This window comes from Podarcis cretensis, assembly GCF_951804945.1.
Source record: "Podarcis cretensis genome assembly, chromosome: 3".
Taxonomy (NCBI): Eukaryota; Metazoa; Chordata; class Lepidosauria; order Squamata; family Lacertidae; genus Podarcis; species Podarcis cretensis.
The window spans coordinates 68,251,753-68,272,725 of record NC_137172.1 but is presented as its reverse complement, the minus strand read 5'-3'; the positions used below and the strand labels follow the sequence as shown (position 1 = coordinate 68,272,725).

Genomic DNA, 20,973 nt, shown 5'->3' with positions numbered 1-20,973 from the left:
CTGTCGTGATCATGCATGTATCAGATGTGACCAACGATCACTGCCTGTATAAATACTTAAGTGATCTTCTGATCTCCTGCCCTAAACCTCAGGCAGTTCTTCTGGGGCTTTTCTCTAGAGTCTTAAAGTAGGTTCATGAACATGAAGGGAATTAAAGCTGTAGAATGCTACTCATTTTCTGCTGCAATCCTACACTTATCAGAGAGTAGATCCTACTGAACTTGAAGGGACTTAATTTTGAACAGCAATGCAAAAGACTTCAGTATACAAACAAGGAATTTGTAAAATGTACCCTTAATTCCTGCAGCCTGAAGCCAGATCCTGCCAATGTGAAGTCTCATCAATTTCTTACTCATAATATCTAACCCCCTGCAAAATTCACACGAATTCCTTTCCTGTTGTCTCTGTCTGTCCTCGCATCTCCTTTGTCTCCCATTCTGTTTAAATTTAGGGCAGAGATCGTCTTTTTGTTGTTATGTTGTAAAATAAATCAGTGGTGTTATACAAATATACACACACAAAGTTTACTTCTACTGAGCCAATGGTCCATCTTGAGCAGTCTTGTCTACTCCTACTGGCAGTGACTCTCCAAGGAAGTAGGCACATGCTATCAGATCTGCTACCAGATCTTCTCTACTGGAGATGCTTTGGACTGAACCAGGCTCTCCAGTGAGCTGCGCCCCTCTCTTGAAAAATGGTGCAGCTACCCTGTTCACTTGGGTAGGGTTTGTCTGGGAAATAATAGAACTGCTGAAGAATCCCAACAACTCTTAAATTATGGAAGCAAACATTAACAGTACCAAATGTAGTCTCGGGTTATTTAGTTTCTTTTAAATTGTTGTATTTGTTTGTATATTAAAAGCAGATTACTCGAGCTTCTTAAATGCCACTGTCACAGTTTCTGAAAATCAGGCTGTTTTGCAATTTGAAGAGGTTCTACTAAGTCCGTTAACAATAAGGCATTAAACTTTATTTCAGAATTCCACCTTGTATGATTCTTTGCAAGACAATTGAATTGACTAAGAACCAACTTGTTTAATTTTTTTTTAAATAACCTTTTCTCTCTTTCTTTTCTGTTTTGTCTGTAAAGATCCATATCCAAAGAACAGAAGGGTGTGACCATATGACTTGCTCACAGTGTAACACTAATTTCTGTTACCGCTGCGGGGAGAGATACCGCCAACTCCGTTTCTTTGGAGACCATACATCAAACCTCAGTATATTTGGATGCAAATACCGCTACCTCCCCGAGCGACCACATTTAAGGAGATTAGTGAGAGGCTCTGTCTGTGGTGAGTGGATGATGACACTTTGCAAAGAAATGCTTGATGAACACATATGGCTAAACCAGTAAGAAATCCTTTTTAAAAAATAAACATGTAACAAATGAAGTCTAGTGAGTGGTGTAGCTTCTTGGGATGAAATTGAGTTGTTAGAGAAAACAAAATAGAAAACAATTTTGTATATTGTGGCAGACAGCATGTGGAATCTGTAACAGTGAAAATTACATACCAAAATGTATTTGTTGTTCACATACTTCATAATTTTCTGTACCTAGAGCACACACAGTCAACTGTGTAACGATGATTTGTACTTTGTATCTAGAATTTGCTTCAAAGCCTCTTAGCTTACAATGGGAGCAAATGGGAGCAAACCAAGTGTCCATTATTATTGAAGTAGACTATTACATTGAGTTGTCCTGCTTATGTGTAGCAGGAGGTTTAACAAACTGAAGGACACCATCCTCTTTCTATGCTCCTCCCGATGGAAACATGCAGATGGGGACAGATATACCCCTGTTTTAAGTCGTTTACAGACTGTCTTCTCTTGTATATTACTTACTACAAAGCTCAATGACTAAGCTCTTTAGTGACGAAACGTCTGATTACCGGAATGACGTCCGAGCACTGAATCACTGGTATAGCACAAGCAGACGATTTATTAATGCATTTGCAGCTGTTCAGATAAAATCTATTTTGGAAAGAAGAAATGAGCACTGAACCACTGATATATTACAAGTGAACTCTTTATGTACTGCGTTTGCAGTTGTTTAAGATAAAACCTATTTGGGAGGAAACTACTTTTGCCATTTTTATGGCCATTTATTGTTTGTTTACAGATATGGTGATATTATCTTGTGTTGATTGCAGTAGCCATTGTATCACCACCCTGTTTATTGTTTTATGTGTAGCATTAGCAGCCCAGTGACTGGTGCTGCAGTGGGTGCACTGCTGGCATTCTAACTCTACATGCAAATGGACTGATTCGATATAGTGTGTTCATACATGATAGGCAGTGTACATGGAATGATTTCAAGGAAATGTGCTTTGCTAATAACTTCAATCAAGTCTGTTTTGGATCTGGTTTTTCTGTGCAAGTATATTACATCAAAAAAGAAACATCAGAACTGAGCGTGCTCAGTTAAGATCACTGTAAGCACTGCATAGTTTCCTTATTGAGTGGGGAAATCTCTATATTGTTTCTCAAATTCGAATTGTGCCTAATCTAAATGGAATCACAAGTTAGCTAGCTTGCCACCCTTTGAGCTTTGTGACTTCTTTTATCTCTCGACTGCATTTCTTATCCGGATAAGGCTGTGACACTGTTTTTTAGTTAAACTCAATATTTAGACAGTGATTTTTAAAATAAGCAAAACCTCCCACCGATTTGCAGAATTATGTGGATTAGTTAGGATTACTTTGTGATGTGTGAAGAGTTTCCTGCATATGTTCAGGGACTTGTGCTTGGTTCCTAAAAGTTGCTAACCTGACTGGCTGCCATCTGTCCTGCTAACCCCGATCGTTAACTCTGTTCTGTTGGCTCTCTCTCTGCACAAGTTCTAAAAATACCCTTCTTTACATAGTTCTAGTACTGAAAAGAGACTGCATCCTGGCACAAATTAAGTTCTCGACCAAAAACACAGTTATGGAAAAATATGTGAAAAAGTATAGAATGTTTAATTATATTAAAAATATTATCAGATAAGCAAAGTTTTCAAAAATAAACTTTTAACATGCCAAATTATTGCAATATATTACAACATATCCTAAATGCATTTTGACACAGATATCTTTAATAGTGGCATAATACAACGGGGGGGAATTAAGCATAACTGTCCATTAGACCTTGGCTCTTGCATATGAGACTTCCAAGGAGGAGGACAGAGATAATTAACTTCAAATTAAGTTTACTAGCAATTAACCTGGACAAACAATTATTCATCAAAATAGTCATCAATGTTTCCAGGCCAAGAAATATAACCTTCTTTCTACAGAATCAAAGCTTAGGGTAAGCATGAATAAGCTCTGTGTCAGAATGTGTTTGTCTTATGTTGCAATATATTGCAGTTATTTGACTTACTAGGGATTTATTGTTGAAGTATTTATGTGATAGTTAATTTACTGTAATAAAAATTCTGTACCTTTTAAAAAACACATTTTACACATTTTCCTGGGCAATGTTTTTGGGTGACTAAGTTTTGTGTTAAGGATTATTTTTATCTTCATTTGTCTGCAATTTAAGCCATGTCAAAGTCACTCTGTTACTTGATACTAAATACTGATTTCGATCTCTGCAAGATAAGAGGATATGGGTACCTGGAAATGTCAGTTCTGTAAAACCTTACTTTCAACACTTACTGTAAATAGGGGTTAGTTTGTCATAAGTGATGGGGGAGGAAAACCTATTGGGAGGGAGGGAAGAGAAAGGCACTGCTCCTTTGCTATTATTAACAAAATATTTTTCTCTTGTCAGTCCTACGGCGTGCCAGAAAAAAATTTGTTCATGGTTGCCAAAATTCTGAGATTATAAGCTTTTTCTTAAACAGCCTTAAATTCCGGATTGGGTTTTTTGCGTTACCCTTTCACAGTAATCTCAGCTGATTGAAGCCATATTGCAAAACAACATTTTTCCCTTCTGGATGCTAGAAAGCAATTTAATAGGTGTCGTCATGGGTGTCCACTGTGGGGGAAGTTCTCCCTCCTCATGCACCACAATCCATATATTCCAAGGTTTCATTTTTAAAAAACAGTAAGTTTCTAGAATTTGTAGATCCTGAGATATGAAGCATAATGTGCAGGTACTCTTCTTCAGGGTAGATGGGGGTGACAAACTATCCTTTCATTGTTTTACTTCCTTCTCCCTCCACCCACCTAAAAAATCCAGATGGATGCCATCCTTGCTCTGAATAACTCAGGTGTGGAGAAATGCTGTGTATATTTCCATCTGTATTGTTGCTTTGAAAACTTACGTAATCTCTGCTGATGTCAGAGTGTAACTGTCAAGATTCAAAGGCCTTGTGTTGCAGGCTTGTACAGACGGCGACCATATTGTGTGGGGTTTACGTTCCTGGCCCCACGTGTGTTCCTGCTCCATCCTGTTCCACCCCCATTCTGCCTTCTTCCAGATCCCAAAGGACCCATAAGCAGTCACACGTCCATTGGATGTGCACAAAATAGTCCCCGCCTGTTGCTGCTTGGTGAGAGGTGCAGAAAAGGGAGGGAGAAACTATTGAGTTTAATATTTATAAACAGGATGTGAATCAGGTAAATTCGTTGTGATTGGTCACAGAAAGAAAAAGACTGATTGACTTGAGTTATAAGTCAGTGAAGAATGGGCATTTTAAAATAGTTGGATGAGGAAGGTGTGAGGCAAAGACCAGAGAAAGCTGAAGACAAATGAACAGTTGAGGCCTGAATATTAATTTATTCACTCTGGCATGTTAACTTTGCTGGTGCAGGTCAGAAGAAGGGAGTTCGTGGCTGCATTAGGCTAAGAGGCTGCCCTGTGTAAAGGGGCAGAGGAAGGTGTGTGCCATGAAGTGTGTACATGTGCACAGGAAAGTGAGTGAGTTGTGTATTGTGAAAATGTTATAATGACTTCTCTTTTTTTAAAAGCATATGTGTTGTGTTGTGGCCACCATGTATGTTTTTCCTGGTACTGGGGAATGCTCCCTGTCATTATGAGACAGCAAGAGCATCATTGTATGTAGTCGGCAAGCTTTTTAGGGCGCAGTGTGTAGAGGTTGGATTATCTTTGCAAATAACAATACTAGTAGCTGCAGCAATGGTAATTACATTGGCTTTTCAATAAGCTGACACAGCAGCTCTTGAAAATGTTAACTCAATAAAATATATAATGAGTGTACTGACTGCTGCATTACACAATTACTGATAGGTTAACAAAATTACTGATGGAGGCTACCATTCATGGACACAACGCTACTCCTTTTGTAGGAATAGAGGAGTTTATTGGAAGGTTATCAAACAAAAAAAATATTTTTACTGTGTGGTCCCTCTTCTGTAAACTATGATCCCTTGTCACCAGTGAACACAACATAGGAAAACAGTGTTTTCAAAAGGCATCAGAAAATAGTGGGGCACAACTCTTAATTTAGCCAGCATCTACCCAGCTGCTTGGGGAGGTAGGGGGCTGTTCCAAATTTAGACATTTTGGCAGGGATTGCAAATCCCATAGATTCTCTGGAAACAGGCAAAATACAGCTCTCTTAAATGTATTAAGTTGTTAAAGCAGCATCTGAATCCAATTAAGTGAATTAAGTAATCACTCACATGCTGCATTACTAATTGTGCACTTCAACAAGCCATGGAATACATTTCCCCATATTTGCAGGGATTTTTTTCTCCCTTGGCATATAACTAATTTAACTGTTGCTTTCACTGCTAAGAGATTTAGCATGGCTAGAGTTGTAATGTATTATTATTTATTAGATTCACAAAGGTGCCCATCGATAAAAGATTTCCTGGGTAGCTTACCAAAAAAATTGAAAACACAATATACAATAATAATTAAAAATAGACAATTGCATAGAAGCAGCAATCCAGATTTTTTTAAAAAAACAACAACACCCAGCTATAAAGATTGGATGGATATAAAGGTTTTAACAGGGCACCAAAAAGATCATAAAGAAGGCACCAGGTGAGTCTTTCTGGAGAGACTGATTCATAGGTGTCAGTGTATCACTATATATTTAGTGAGCAAAGAGATGCCATCAATATCTATGCTGAGGCTGCCTCAAATGGGCCAGTTGGGGACTTAATGGCATTCATGAGATGGTCTCAGTACAACACATGTAAGTGGCTAAGTAAACCCCTCTAAGGAACCAATATCCTTGCTCTTAAACTGGAAGCAGTTATAAACATCAGCATATTGTCATAAATGGAAATTTTAAATTGTTCTCTGTCACTTGAGGGGTTGGGGACACTTTTAACTTATGGATAGCCAAAACCAAACGTTTAGCATTAGTAACCAATGTAGGTACATAACCAACCAACCAACGTTCTCATAATATGCTATCAGAGGCTGTATACATTGGTTTTGTGCCTATAGGGGACAGAGTGATGTTACTTGAAATCTCATGTTAACAAATTTTTTTCTTTCCATTTTAGGTGGGAAGTTGCTTATTGCACCACTGATACTGGTTTTGGGACTGGTAATAGGAGCCATAGCTGTTATCATAGGTAAGAACAAAATGCTATAAACAGTATGAGGTAGCATTTTGAAGTAAGGAACATAATCCATTTCACTGATAACTGTTGTCAGAGGGGCAATGGGCAAAAATGGGGCAATTTGTGGGAAATTGTTTGGAGGTAACTTGTGTACAGGGACGCGGGTGGCGCTGTGGGTAAAACCTCAGTGCCTAGGACTTTCTGATCGTCAGGTCGGTGGTTCCAATCCCCGCGGCGGGGTGCGCTCCCATTGCTTGGTCCCAGCGCCTGCCAACCTAGCAGTTTGAAAGCACCCCCGGGTGCAAGTAGATAAATAGGGACCGCTTTATAGCGGGAAGGTAAACGGCGTTCCGTGTGCTGCGCTGGCTCACCAGATGCAGCTTGTCATGCTGGCCACGTGACCCGGAAGTGTCTTCGGACAGAGCTGGCCCCCGGCCTCTTAAGCGAGATGGGCGCGCAACCCCAGAGTCGGACACGACTGGCCCGTACGGGCAGGGGTACCTTTACCTTTACCTTTAACTTGTGTACGTGGAGCTCCCACTCATAGAATTCAATTTTGTATTCTTCTTCTTACCTCAGCATCCCCACCATAGCCCACCTCATTAAATAGGGTCCTCTAAACCTCTGATCCTTTTTGGAGAGACAAGACCTGGGAGACAAGAGGGTGAGGAAGTCACCCTCCACCCAACACCTTCTGCTGGCAGATCTCTGGTTCCATCACAATTAATACATTATGCATAATGAAACCACCAGCAGTGGTTAAAACAATTAAGCAACAATCTAAACTAAAAATTTCAGAAGAGCATAATGTTTAAAATAAATTTCCACACCACAAATAACAGAGTTTTAAAAGCTGGTAGGAATTTTAGAAGATACAGTGGTGCCTCGCAAGATGAAATTAATCCGTTCCGTGAGGCTCTTCGTATAGCGGTTTTTTCATCTTGCGAAGCAAGCCCATTGACGGCTTAGCGGATTAGCGCTATTAGCGGTTTAGCGGCTTTTAGCGATCAGCTGTTAAGCGGCTTATCAGCGGATCAGCTGATAAGCGGCTTAGTGGCTTAGGAAAAGGGGGGGGGGAACCCGCAGGAACTTGCAAGACATTTTCGTCTTGCGAAGCAAACCCATAGGGAAATTCGTTTTGCGAAGCGCCTCCAAAACGGAAAACCCTTTCGTCTAGCAGGTTTTCCGTCTTGCGAGGCGTTCGTCTTGCGGGGCACCACTGTATTTATTATTATTTATTAAATGTCCATAGCACCCTCCATCCAAAGATAACAGAGCAGTTTACAATATAAAAAATACATACCATAATTACAAACAAAAACAAGCATTATTATTATTTACTAAGCATCTGAAAACCAGAAGACATCTGGCTGATCTGCAGAAGGCCCTGTTTTGTGCTTGCCTGCCTCATGTATGGATAGAACAGTAAGCAGGCCCTGAAGCAGGTTTGTGTAAGAACAAATGGTTCCGTACATTTAACTGAGTATAGACAGATGGGTGAGGTTTTGCTGATTAGATACCTTAATATGCCTGAAATGTGCACACTGCTCCCACATCTCTAGTCAATGCCTTACAATTATGGTTACAACAATCTGCTTCAAAAGTGGAATTCCCTAAATAACTGTGGTGCGGATCCCAATCTTACTTCCTTCCAGGTACCTTTGCCAGAGATTGGTGTTACATAACGTAGACATGTGTGATATCAGAGGCAGATTTGGTCCTTCAAATTTTGACCTTTTTGAGGCTGAAATTCAGCCTCCCCGCCTCTCATTTTTGGTTCTGCTCAATTCACTGCATCATAGTTGTGACCCAGTGTGGCAGAACTGGTTGTGCCGCCCTAAACACGCCTCTGGTGATATGCCTCTGAAAGCATAAAATTATATTAAGCCTCTTGATTTCCTGGTGGTCTAGTGAAAAGAATTCCTTGCTCTCACAGCCACAGCCCATGTTGTATTCCCAGTCAGAGGGAAGTAGTGCTTTAGGACAGGTTATCTGGTCATAGAGCATCTGTTTTTCATGTAAAACATCCCAGATTCAATCCCCAGCATCTCAAGATAGGGGTGGAAAATCTTCTTTCAGAGAGCCTGGAGACCTGCGGCCAATAAATGTAGATACTAGTGAGCCAAATAGTCTGAGTCAGCATAAGGTAGCTTCCTGTGCCCTTATGTTTTGTGTTTGTAGAATTTCATATATGCTGGAATTAAAAGATCAGCTAGGTTTTTTAAATTGCTTTGAGTTAGGCTTGCAAGAAAAAGGCAAGTACGGTACCATGTGCAGGAACATCCAGACAGCTTAGAACATTAAAGTTCTAGCTTACATTCACGAACTCTTTTGTTTTAAAATACTTTTCAGAACTGCATTTTCACATTTTTTTGTATAACAAAGTTAATTCAAGTAAACTGATTTTTGTTATTATTGATAAACCAACTAAAATCTCAACTACTTCAAATTATATGGCTGCTTTTGATGCAGAGTGGCTGCTTCTTATATCCAGTTTGAATGGGCATTCTGAAAAAAAGTTAGCACTAACAATATCATTGGAAATAAGGCAAATTCTGTATTTGCTACCTTACAGTAGGCTTCTTCTCTTCACTTGGCTGATAGAAACCCAGGATGCATTTGTTTCTATTCAGTGAACTGTGTACAGTTGATATATATGTATTAACATTCTATATTTTCCTTTGGTTTTGGCAGGTTTATTTGTGTTCCCTATCTATTGCCTTTGTAAAAAGAAGAGGAAAAGGCCACGAACAGAAATGCCCTGGTATGAGTGAGCCATTATATATCTGAAAGGAGCCAGTCCTGCAAGAATTGTGGAAAACATGTGCAGCACGCTGTGCTAGTTAACTATCCTGGTAGAAAATTCAGGGGCAACTGCCATATTTTGTCTGCACTGTACACTACTCAAGACAGACCAGATTGCTTCCCTGCTCTGCTACTTCAGACAAAATGGAGGCCTCTCAATTTTTAAAGGTTTTTTTTTAATCCCTCTCCCAAAAAAATCAAGTTTACTTTGTTGGACAGCCTACATCTGCACTGTGGCTACACATCTACTGATTGGCCCACGAAAAGAGTATTTAATTTGGCAACCTCTTCCCCACCCCAAGTCGCTGGCATAACTCTCAGGTGGCCTTCCAGATGGTGTTTTCAGTGGACTTGTTTGTTTCAGAGGCTGGCTTCATACGCAGAAGTGGTTATTCTGTCTAACATCATTGGCATAATGACAGGTGCTGAATTCAGTAGCTCCTTATTTTGTATATGCAACTTTGCCCTAAATACTGAATCATGTGTGTGCTAATAGCTACTGTAGAACCTTATAGGGAATTTGGTGGGGAATGATTGGAACAGTATCTAGTCCAATTAAAGCAACGGAGACATTTGTCTTGGTTATTTGGGAGAGCATTGTGTCATTTTCAGTGTTTTTGACCTGTGCAAGCTGTTTAGCAAGGCTTAAAATGTTCACGCCATTAACTTCCATCAAATACACTGAATTAAGTTAGGTGTAAAAGCCTGCCTTTTATGGTTGTTTTTGAAGTCTGACTAAAGGCATTGTGGCACATATACACACTACAGACCAGACGCATGTTCAGATCTGAATATGCAACAGCAACTAAGAATGTGGCCAAAACCAGGGCAAATGCAAGAAAAGAAACAAAAAATGTAACTACTGGAGCATATTTCAGAATGTTTAGCACTATCTAGCTGGGGAAATAGCAATTTGTTCTGAAGCAGTCCAGAAGTGCACTGTTTTTCTAGCCTGCACCAATACATGCCTAAAGTGAGTAGGCATTTCTAGGTTTTTCCTAGGAAGATACATTCAGGACAGCTTTATAACACAGGGTCACTTAAAACACAGGATCTGTTTGTGTTCTTCTTACTGTTAGGCTCAGGTCTGGAGCAGTGCGCCAATGTAAATTATGTCTGTCCTGGTTTGCCCAATTTCCATAGTTCTTCCCCAAAGGTTTGGGAGTATTATCAATATTAGGTGAATCAGACACCAATTTGTAGGTGTATTAATCTAACCCACACATTAAATCATTTGTGTGGAGTTTGACATGTATATTTCCAAAGGTCCAGGCCTTCTTGCCTACTAAGAGAAAGGACATTACTGAATTTATTAATTGTCCCATTTGTATTGCACATTAGCAGTTAAATTAAAATGTCACCTGTGAAGTGTTACGTGTTTTAAACAATGAATAAATTCAGTAAAAACTAGTCCTTTTTTTTTTTTTTTTTTGAGTTCAGGATCAGGTACCTGGCAGTCTTATTTATATGTTCTTTTTTTTTTAACTTGATACTTTTTGTTGAACTCAACATGTGAGGGACGTGCAGCCCATTGATTTTAAAGTTAAGAATAAGGATAATTAAGGAAGGGCTTAAAGAAATTATACTGCCCTGTTACGTTAGCAAAAGAGAATATCAGAGAAAGGAAAACCATGCAAACAATCCATTATATAACGATGGACTGTATCGTAAGGTGCCTTTCTAAGCTCAGAAGAAGTCCTTTGGGGAATGGAAGGGCGCTTTGATCCAGCAAAAGTTCCCATTAACAGGAGGCAGAAAGTGAATTTTGCTTTTACCTTCCTGTCTTCAGTCCCTCTCACTATCTGCCATGCTGTTCTGGAGGCTGCTTATAGAATCCTAGGATCCAACCTAGACACAGAATTATAATCTGCTGAAGTTTCTTGTTATCTTCAAGGTTCTGTTACTCAACAGAGTAGTGAAGTATTTGAAAGTCCTATGTTCTGTTGTAAGGGCAATAGACTCCACAAAATATATAAAAAGGCAACATACAGTTATTTGGAGCACATTGTACATTAAAATATTACAGCACTTCATTGCTGTAGGAGTTTGATGATAGTACAAAATGCAACCCAATGAATATGTATTAATTGCTGGACCATAAAGCCTCATCTGAAATTGGTAGTAGATGCTACTTATCTGGCAATATGTCTCTGCCTTATGTTTCATTTTCATCTGCTAGCATCAGTCATCTTGCAACTGAAAGTCTTTAACAATATCCAAATTTACCACCTTTTCATCCACTAAAATTAGATTGATTTTAGTGGATTATGAAACCTGGCTTACTAGAGAAATGAATTAGAATGCAAACATTTCAATGAGAAATTATTTTTGGTAAATTAATATACACTATGCTGTTTCAAATATTTTGAACTTGCTTAATGTTTCTCCTTTTTTTGTGTTGTCTCAGAGTTGACTGCTGCCTTAAACTTTTTAAAAGAATGTATATGTTTACCTAGCCCCAAATTGCATTTTCTCAGGCCAAACTTGTGCATTTTCTTTGGTTTACTCAGGGATTTCAGTCCTTCATTAAAATGTCAAATACTCTTATGAAAAAAAGTTTTTCTAATATTTAGAAAACATTCAAACATATTAATTATATCATGAGATTTGGTGTTTGTAGTACAGGATGCATTAAAGCAATCTTGAGGCCTCTGTTTGATTTTAACATAATTCATGTACTACTTGAGCTTTCTTCTGTGTTTGATTTTTGTTCTCTACTCGTTTGAAATATAGCCCTTACATGATCCGGGAATTTTCATGTGCAGCAGCAAGTTCTGTGCAAGAATCTTTCTGCTACAACTATTGGCTCTAGAGACAGGAAGTGCTCTCAAGTCTTGACAGAGATGGTCACTTGCTTGGAAATGACTGGTCTCTCTCACACACATAACTACACGTGATCAGCAGGGGATTTGAACCATCAAGGCCAACTATTATTTCAGTAGCTTGTGAAGGATACAGGAATGCCACATGATATTTCTGGGTGGGTGCTTGTCTTGTCTAGACAATACTTTTGTGTCCACATTCTGAAGCACTCTTGCTCATGAAAGCTTACTTTTGTAAGTGGGTGTAATCCCATAGGTGTTGCTCCATTGACAGAAGGCACCCTTCAGCAGAATGGGGAGGGAGGCAATTCCTCCTCCAGTGTTGATATCTCTTGTCTTGAAATGGTTTATAATACTAAGATAAGTGAAAGTGAAAGGCATGTGTATATGTTATCTATATAAGGGTAATTTAAAGTTATTTATAGAAGCAACTCTTTCCCACAAAGATACAAAAATAGCTTCACGGACACAAAGGCATGACATTTTAATACTTAGATGAAACGTGTATCAATAAAACCCTGTGGTTATGCAGATTTAGTTCACTGAGCATTTAAGTGTAACCTCAAGATGTAGATTTTATATTCAGTTTTATATTAACTTGCCTTTTCCAAAAATGGAGTATTAGCAGTTATCATACAAGAAAGGAAGAGGTGCATTAGAATACTGGTTTGCTGACCCCTTTTGTAAGGCTATTTTCTTGAATAATTATCCCAAAGGGTTATTTTTTTAATTTCCTTTAACAATACATAAACAAACATACTCATTTAGCAACCATTGGAATGACTGCTGATTCACTATGTCGTAAAACTTGGGTGAAATCATATTGTTTAAAAATCTGTTTTGCTGAACAGTTTCAGAAAGACTGTTCTGTGGTAAAACTGTTCAAGACATTCTTTGATTTGTTTTATGCAATTGGTATCCTGCTCTGTGATTATTATCTGTTGCTTTTAAATTGGAGTAACTTGATCTCAGTTATAGTGAAATATGTCCCTATGCCTCTGACCATAGCTCACTCACAGTAAGGGAATAGTGCCTATTTTCTCTCTCTCCAATGCTTTAAAAGAAAAAAAAGTATAATACACCTTATCAGAATGAAAAAGAATTGAAATTGTCTATTTAGGGGACAGAACCTCCATTGCTTTTATTAGTTTAACAGTAAATACATGACTGGATTATTTGTTCTAAAGTAGAGCATCTATAAAGTATTTTATTATCCAGATTGCTACATATTCCAGTTTCAGAAGGTTGACAATTTTTCAATGTATTCAGACATTGCCAAGTAAAGATAGTTGTATTTGCAATGCAAGTAGGTGTAAACTATAGGTTGCAATAGATTGCCATTTTGGTCTTGACTACTGACATTCAGCCTGGAATTAATTTCAGTAAATAGGTAGCTGTTCTTTGGTTGTAAGAAATTCGTGCAATCCTTTTGGAAATGGGCACAGGAAAAATGCTTAGATATTGATTCTTACTATTGTGCAATTTTTCTAAATCCTTTCAGGGTAATATTTTTTCATGCATTGGCTGCTTTAAAAATGGGTGGTTGTAATCACTTTAAGAATGCTGTTTCTCACTGTGGCGAAATCTTTGCCAATACATGCCATGAATTTATTTATAAGAAATATAATACAATATCTATCCCAGGGCAAAAGAAAACTTATCTTAGCTGAGCCAATATTTCTCATCTTCTTTATTAAAAGAACAATTTTTACACAAAGCTGCCCCAAAATTGTTAAAGTAATTCTCTGAGTACAAGTGAGGTGACCTTCTGTTTTAAATGATATACTTTTATGTTGGCCACTTTTCCTCGCATGCCAGACATTCCAGTCTAGCAAGGAAGATTCATGCCTGAAATAATGCTTCTATTTATGGCTGGATGGGACCCCATACAGTCAAAAAATGCTGTGTGTGGAGACAAAGTTCTGGATTAAACCACACATGTGCACTCTGGCAGGTTAGCCAGTACTGTTTAAGTTTTTGTATGTATTTAATTCTGGACACCCTTTCTTAACAACAGGTGATTAGAAGCTGTCATTGCTAACCATATGTCTCTGGGAAGATCTTGAAGGACACCTTTTTGTGTTGCAGTGAGATCTTTGGTTCAGGGCTAGAGCTAGGGCTAGAGTTTCATAAAGTGTAGGATACTTAATATTTACTGAAAATCTTGAATGTTCACCTGCAATTGCAGTCATAGCCAGAAGTTTCGAGAACAAAGAAGTGAACTTGTGTGCAATTTTGTGTGCCATCCTTCATAAAATGATTTAATGTATTGCCAATTGTATGTAGTGCCCTCACAATCTCAGTTTTCTGTTTCTGTAAAGTTTTTAAAGAAATTGTACATAACCCTTGATTATGTGTGAAGGATTTTTTTTTAAATTAAAATATATTGGGACATAGTAAAACTTCAGCTGCAACTGTTGTACTTTTTAGTTTTCCATGGGATTTATTGGATTATATAATAGAATAAGGACAATAGAAGTTACTTCTGAGAGACTGGTCTTTCAGTTTGGTAGACTGATTGATGCAAAATGAAGATCAAATGGTATAATTCCTGTGGTAAAAGCTAAATAAATAAAAAAAACACTTGCTTTTCTTTGTTTTGGCATCAATGCCTTCATTTTTCTTGTGCTATCACCTAAATCAGCTTGTATTACAGCTGTGGTTCCCAAACGTTTTCCACCATTTGAAAATTTAATTTTCTGCACGTGCACTGTGCTAAATGCTGTATGGTTTTTATTTGTATTCCCATTATTTTTATTCCTTGTGTATTGTATTTACAATTTGAATTCCACAGAATTGTAATACAATGAAATACAGTATACCAAACCAAAGAAGCAATAAAATGCAGTTAGAAATCAATAGGAATATTTAATGTGATGGATGTACCATCTCCCATATTCAACCACATATTCACAGATATGCCATGGACCACTTGTGCGTGGCAGACCAGTTTGGAAATTCTGTGTTACAGAATTAATTTCAGTGACTTGGATCCAAAGTGCTCAATACACAGAAACCAGTGGAGGCTGACTGAAGCCTGTCCTTTCCCTGCAACAGTGCAGCACCCTGTATTACCTTAAAAGCTCTCCAGCAGTGTTCCCAAACTCAGGAGTAGCTTATTCTGAGGTATGAAGGCAGGAAAACCCTGATGCACTTCAGCCAATGACCTGTTGGGGGGGGCATAAATATTCTTCTTAAAATAAACACAAAACTTGGATTTAGATTTGCAGAAAAGCCATCCACAAATACAGAACTCTGCTAGAGTACATGTAAAGTTATGAACGGAAGAATCATGTTAGTTGGTTAGAATACAAAATTTAAGCCCGCTGAAAAATATTTTTCTCTTACATGTGAGTAGTCATCTTCTGACATGCATATGGCTGTGTTTATGTATGTAAATGGCATATATGAACTGATTAATATGTGGAAACATCGTATGTGAATGTCAGGTTTGCCATTGTGGGGGCACTTTCCCAAGAATTATAGCTATTCCACACATTAGCATTTTGGTTTTCAAGAATGGTGGGCAGGGACAGTTTTCAATGTAGAGGAGATGTGAGCCAGCCATATAGTAAAAAGAGAAGTTGCTAAATGATTATGCCAGTAGCTGTTACTTGAAAACACCCCACAAAAAGCCAAATAAGTGGTTACGCCTGCTTAGTCAGTGTTTGCTTCCTACTTCAATTAAATGTTTTATAGCATGACACACATGCATTAAAAATATGTCCATGCCTTGCAGATCAACTCAATTGAACATCTGTGTAGAATTTTGTATTAACTTGACTTTTCCATCCATCCTGGTAAAGGACCAAAACTAAATATGTGAAAATAAGTTTTGCTCATTTAAATAGGAAGCAGTTATTTGCTCAGAAAGGGGAAGAGTAAAATAAGGTATGGTGCGGGATGGTTCTGATAAATAAAATATTAATTCCCCTCCCTTCCAGAGCTACATTTCATTTCCAATGTCAATATGATACTAAGTTTTAAAAGGTAGCTTTTAAATTGAAAAGTACATTCTCAGATTAAACAGTCAATTGAATGGATTTAAAACTGCTTTTTACTGCACTGCTTTAGTCTTGTTATCTTTTTACTTTTATACAACTGATCTGTAATTCTTGTAGCTCTATGACACTTCATAACATAAAGCTGTTATGCAAAATCATTCCCTCTACCTAAATAACCATTTCAATATTCCAAACTAATTTTTTTACCTCTGTATGATACTTCAAGCAAACAGATCTACAACTTAGTATTCAATATCTAATTTTTTTAGTACAAAATATACCCTAGTCCTCTCATCAAGCTTCTTTCACTGAGGCAATTGTTCATACAATCCAGTGTGAGGATTCTGGCATTACAAAACACAAACTGCTCCTTGTAGCAATGGTTTGGCCATGGACCATTGTACTAGCAGTCTTCTTCCTACAGTGGTACCTTGGGTTACATATGCTTCAGGTTACATACACTTCAGGTTACAGATTCCACTAACCCAGAAATAGTACCTCAGGTTAAGAACTTTGCTTCAGGATGAGAACAGAAATCGTGCTCCAGTGGCGCGGCAGCAGCAGGAGGCCCCATTAGCTTCAGGTTAAGAACGGACCTCGGAAACGAATTAAGTATGTAACCAGAGGTACCACTGTATATATACACGGCTCAGTTTTAAAAAATATTTGGTTCCTCTCCATTTTCATAAGAAACACCTTTCTGAATTGCATGATAAGTCCATCTAGTCTGGTCTCCAACAGCATTTAGCTTTGCAAGCTCACAGGCAGGGCTTGAACATCATGGTCATTTCTTGTTGGTTGTCCCAGGTAATACAACATTTGTAAATGGAGGTTCCATTTACCTATTTATGGTTGATATCAGTGGAACAGCCATTTGATCTTGAAAACAATGTTTTGTTTGTGGTGTTTTAGATTAAAGTTTCAAAGTACTTAAGTAGCAATACGTTTCTTATACACGTTATATCTGTGTAGGAGCTTGGCAAACAACAACAAAAAATTCAGTAGCATACTCAAGGCAATATTTTCCCAGCACCTTCCTAAACAACTAGGCTGCTAATGTTCATTTTGTACATCATGTTGGCTTTAACTTGCATCAAAAACACTTTGTAACATATGCCTGGCCTTGTTAAGTGAGTGCCTTTTGTTTCAAGATGGCCTAAACACTGTCTTTTGTTGTCTTTTGTTGGTGCAGAATGTACTAGTACTGTTTAAATATGTCTTGGCACATGGATCTAATATCGTCATTAGATAATACACGGGTTGTATGTGCACGTGTATACAAAACTTAGAACACAAGGAATAGCATTCTCTTGCTGTATGTCCTGCTGGACAGGACCTTTTGAAATTAAATGAAGTTTCAACTGTTTTGAAAATTGGTTACCTTGCTGCTGATCATTTATGATTGTTATGTACTACATTTCCACTCTGAAAACATCTTTATGATAAGCAGTTTCAGAATAAAGTGTTGCCACATGAAGATCAGAAGCTGCTGGTAAAATTGATAATCCAATGCTTGAGAATGCATTCCATTTAATGTTTTTATTAACGGTGGTTTGTGATAAAGATGAAATGAAATGGGACCATAATGACACTAGAAATTGTGTAAAAAAAAATAAAATATGAATTTGACCCAAAAACTGTAATCTTCCGGGTGTTTAGTGTCTAGGGTTTGCAAATATATTTATAGTGGATTTTTTTTATTTGCACGCTATTGGATTAAGGTATCTCCTAGAAAACATTGAGCTAATAAAGTTTTGAAGAAAAAAAAGATATTGCCTTGATTTTTCATTGGGTTAATTTTATTACAGCAGTATTACTCTATATATTGTAAGCCGCCACCTGATGGACTTGCCTGGAAAAAAACAGCATATAAATATGAACCTGGCTGTAGAATTATGTACTTATAGCTAAGTAGTAGTCGGAGGCAGGTGTAAATATTCCCAGGTTTGCTTATATCTCCTGCCCTGTTCTAATCCTTTTTCTGCAGCACCTAGTAAGCATCGCCTACGGGTTAATCATAATTCTTAGTTATTTTCCATCCCGCCAGGAGACCCCCAGGGCACGTTGCAATCTGCACTTGTCCACCTGTAGAAGGAATGACCGGGTGAGATGTGCAGCCCTCGCTTTTCGGCAGCTAGCTTCCCATACAAGAATTTGCCGAGAGAGCTTTAACTTTTCCTAAGAAAAATTTTTGTTGGGAGAATTTCCACGTTTGTTCTGAAAAGTGAAAGCTTGGGACGGAGCAGGGCTTCGCTTAAGCCAGGGCTTGGGCGTTGGAAAACCCACCCGATGATCCAGATGGAAGGGAGCGGTTTCCAGGCAGGCTCGGAGCGAACCCACCAGCTGGCCTTTCGCCTGCAAGAAGCGAAAGGGAAAAGCCTCGCAGCTGGCGTTCCCATGGCTCGCAGCTGCTCAGAGCAAGACGCGCCAATCAGGTGCGTCGCAATCCTCCAATCAGCGCCGCTGCTTCCCAAATACGAGCCCGCCCCTAGGAAGCGCCGCTTGGCGGAGCTGCTTCCGGAGCTTGGGTCGCCATGGCTACCGGGACTGCCGCTCCGGCGAGGTGGTTCCTCCTGGGGCGCTTTCCTATTTGGGGAGCCCTCGGCTAAAGGGAAGGAAAAGACCTTCGCTGTTTGATAGGCAGCCGGTGGGGGCGGGGGCAGATCCTGCTCTCCCTTGAAACCCGGAATTTGGTGCGCCGAGGGAAGTGGGTTTTTGTTTAGTTCTTGCTTCACGTTGCAACCTTTGCAAACCGCTTTTGCACAAACTCGCTTGTTACTCTTCTTGCAGTGCTGGAATAAGCAGCTGCGCCGTGAACTCCCTGATGCCCACCTGCCTCAAAAGGGTAACGGATTTTTAGGACATGAATCGCCATGGTAAAATAACGGTTATAGAACTGCCCGGTTATATTAGCAATCTTAATATTTTCCTGTTTTTTTAATTACACCTCCCACCAAATACATCTTTGTGATTATCCTTACTGCAATTATGATTAAAATATAAAAGTGTTTTAAAAAGCATTTGTGCGCGCGCGCGCACGCGTGTGTGTGTGTGTATACACACACACACACACACACACACACATATATATATATATATATATATATGGGACGCAGGTGGCGCTGTGGGTTAAAGCCTCAGCGCCTAGGGCTTGCCGATCGAAAGGTCGGCGGTTCGAATCCCTGCGGCGGGGTGCTCTCACGCTGCTCGGTCCCAGCGCCTGCCAACCTAGCAGTTCGAAAGCACCTCCGGGTGCAAGTAGATAAATAGGGACCGCTTACCAGCGGGAAGGTAAACGGCGTTTCCGTGTGCGACTCTGGCTCGCCAGAGCAGCGATGTCACGCTGGCCACGTGACCCGGAAGTGTCTCCGGACAGCGCTTGCCCCTGGCCTCTTAAGTGAGATGGGCGCACAACCCCAGAGTCTGTCAAAACTGGCCCGTACGGGCAGGGGTACCTTTACCTTTACCATATATATATATATATATATATATATATATATATATAAGCTAGTTTTTAAAAATGTAGAGTGGGAAAGGAAGCAATTTTCAGTGATTATCCCTCCCCACTGTATCTCCGTCTGCACGCCCCACTTTGCTCTGGAGGGAATCTTAACCCTCTAGACAAGATGAGGACTTCGAGGGATGACTCTCAAAAAATCGCTGCATTTCCTGCCCCACTAATGGAAGACTTGCTGTGAGTTGAACACTCAGAGACGTACCAATAGACGGATATATAGAAAGATAGACGGACAGATTTTATCTAATCAGCAGCACTTTGGGACCTGGGATCGAATAAATACAGCCTTCCAGATCTCTTTATCTGGTCCCTGGGACTGTTCCCAAGCCACACCCCTTCTCAGACCACAGCTCCTATCCCCAGGCTAAAACCCACAAGGACAGTTTTATCACTAGCACTGGGCCTCCAGAACGTTGCCTATGAAGAAATGTGGCCCACCCTGGACTTGACCAATGGAAAACTATGTACTGCGCAATTCTGTTATCAGTTTCCTGGGTGTAAGCCAGTGGAAGTTGCTCAGTAGCCTTGTACAGGATTGCACTTGTAAGTTAGTGTACCTTGCTAGCTAGCATGGATTCGTTGCAACCACCTTGTTTAAAGGTATCATAGTATTTTTTGTTTTCCATTGAGAAATGACACCATTGTGCTAATGGGACTGAGTAGAACCTGGGAGACAGATTCAAAACCCCACTTAGCCATGGTCACTGGGCCGTGTGAGAATAAAAATTGAGAAGGGTTGTGTACACTGCCTTTAGCTCCTTTGTAGAAAGATGGGCTATAAATGTACTCATTATTATTATTGTAATTTTATATCCTGCCAATCTGCTCAAAGGTGGGTAGGATGGCATAATAAATTATGTTATTTTCCTTAATACGTTTTCAGCTAATGTGGACACATTTTTTGGGAATCTAAAGCTTTTGGGGTTGCAATTTTTATTTTATTATTTGCTGAATTTTTATCCTGCTTTACAGACCATTATTGCCTCCCATAGTAAGGTAAAGGTACCCCTGCCCGTAGGGGCCAGTCTTGACAGACTCTGGGGTTGTGCGCCCATCTCACTTAAGAGGCCAGGGGCCAGCGCTGTCCGGAGACACTTCCGGGTCACGTGGCCAGCGTGACATCGCTGCTCTGGCGAGCCAGAGCCGCACACGGAAACGCCGTTTACCTTCCCGCTGGTAAGCGGTCCCTATTTATCTATTTGCACCCGGAGGTGCTTTCGAACTGCTAGGTTGGCAGGCGCTGGGACTGAGCAGCGGGAGCGCACCCCGCCGCAGGGATTCGAACCGCCGACCTTTCGATCGCAAGTCCTAGGCGCTGAGGCTTTAACCCACAGCGCCACCTGCGTCCCTACGCCTCC

At 39.6% G+C, this 20,973-nt stretch overlaps 1 protein-coding gene across 1 annotated transcript in view; it reads left to right on the top strand.

The window, feature by feature from the left end:
• RNF217 (ring finger protein 217) overlaps positions 1-14,442 on the top strand; it is a 43,674-nt gene extending 29,232 nt beyond the window's left edge. Inside the window, exons 4-6 of the mRNA XM_079970806.1 lie at positions 1,091-1,292; positions 6,408-6,479; positions 9,162-14,442. Of these exons, the coding sequence (XP_079826932.1) occupies positions 1,091-1,292; positions 6,408-6,479; positions 9,162-9,241 (354 nt within the window). The 3' untranslated portion in view covers positions 9,242-14,442. The remainder of the gene's footprint in view (positions 1-1,090; positions 1,293-6,407; positions 6,480-9,161) is intronic.
• Positions 14,443-20,973: the final 6,531 nt, after the last annotated feature.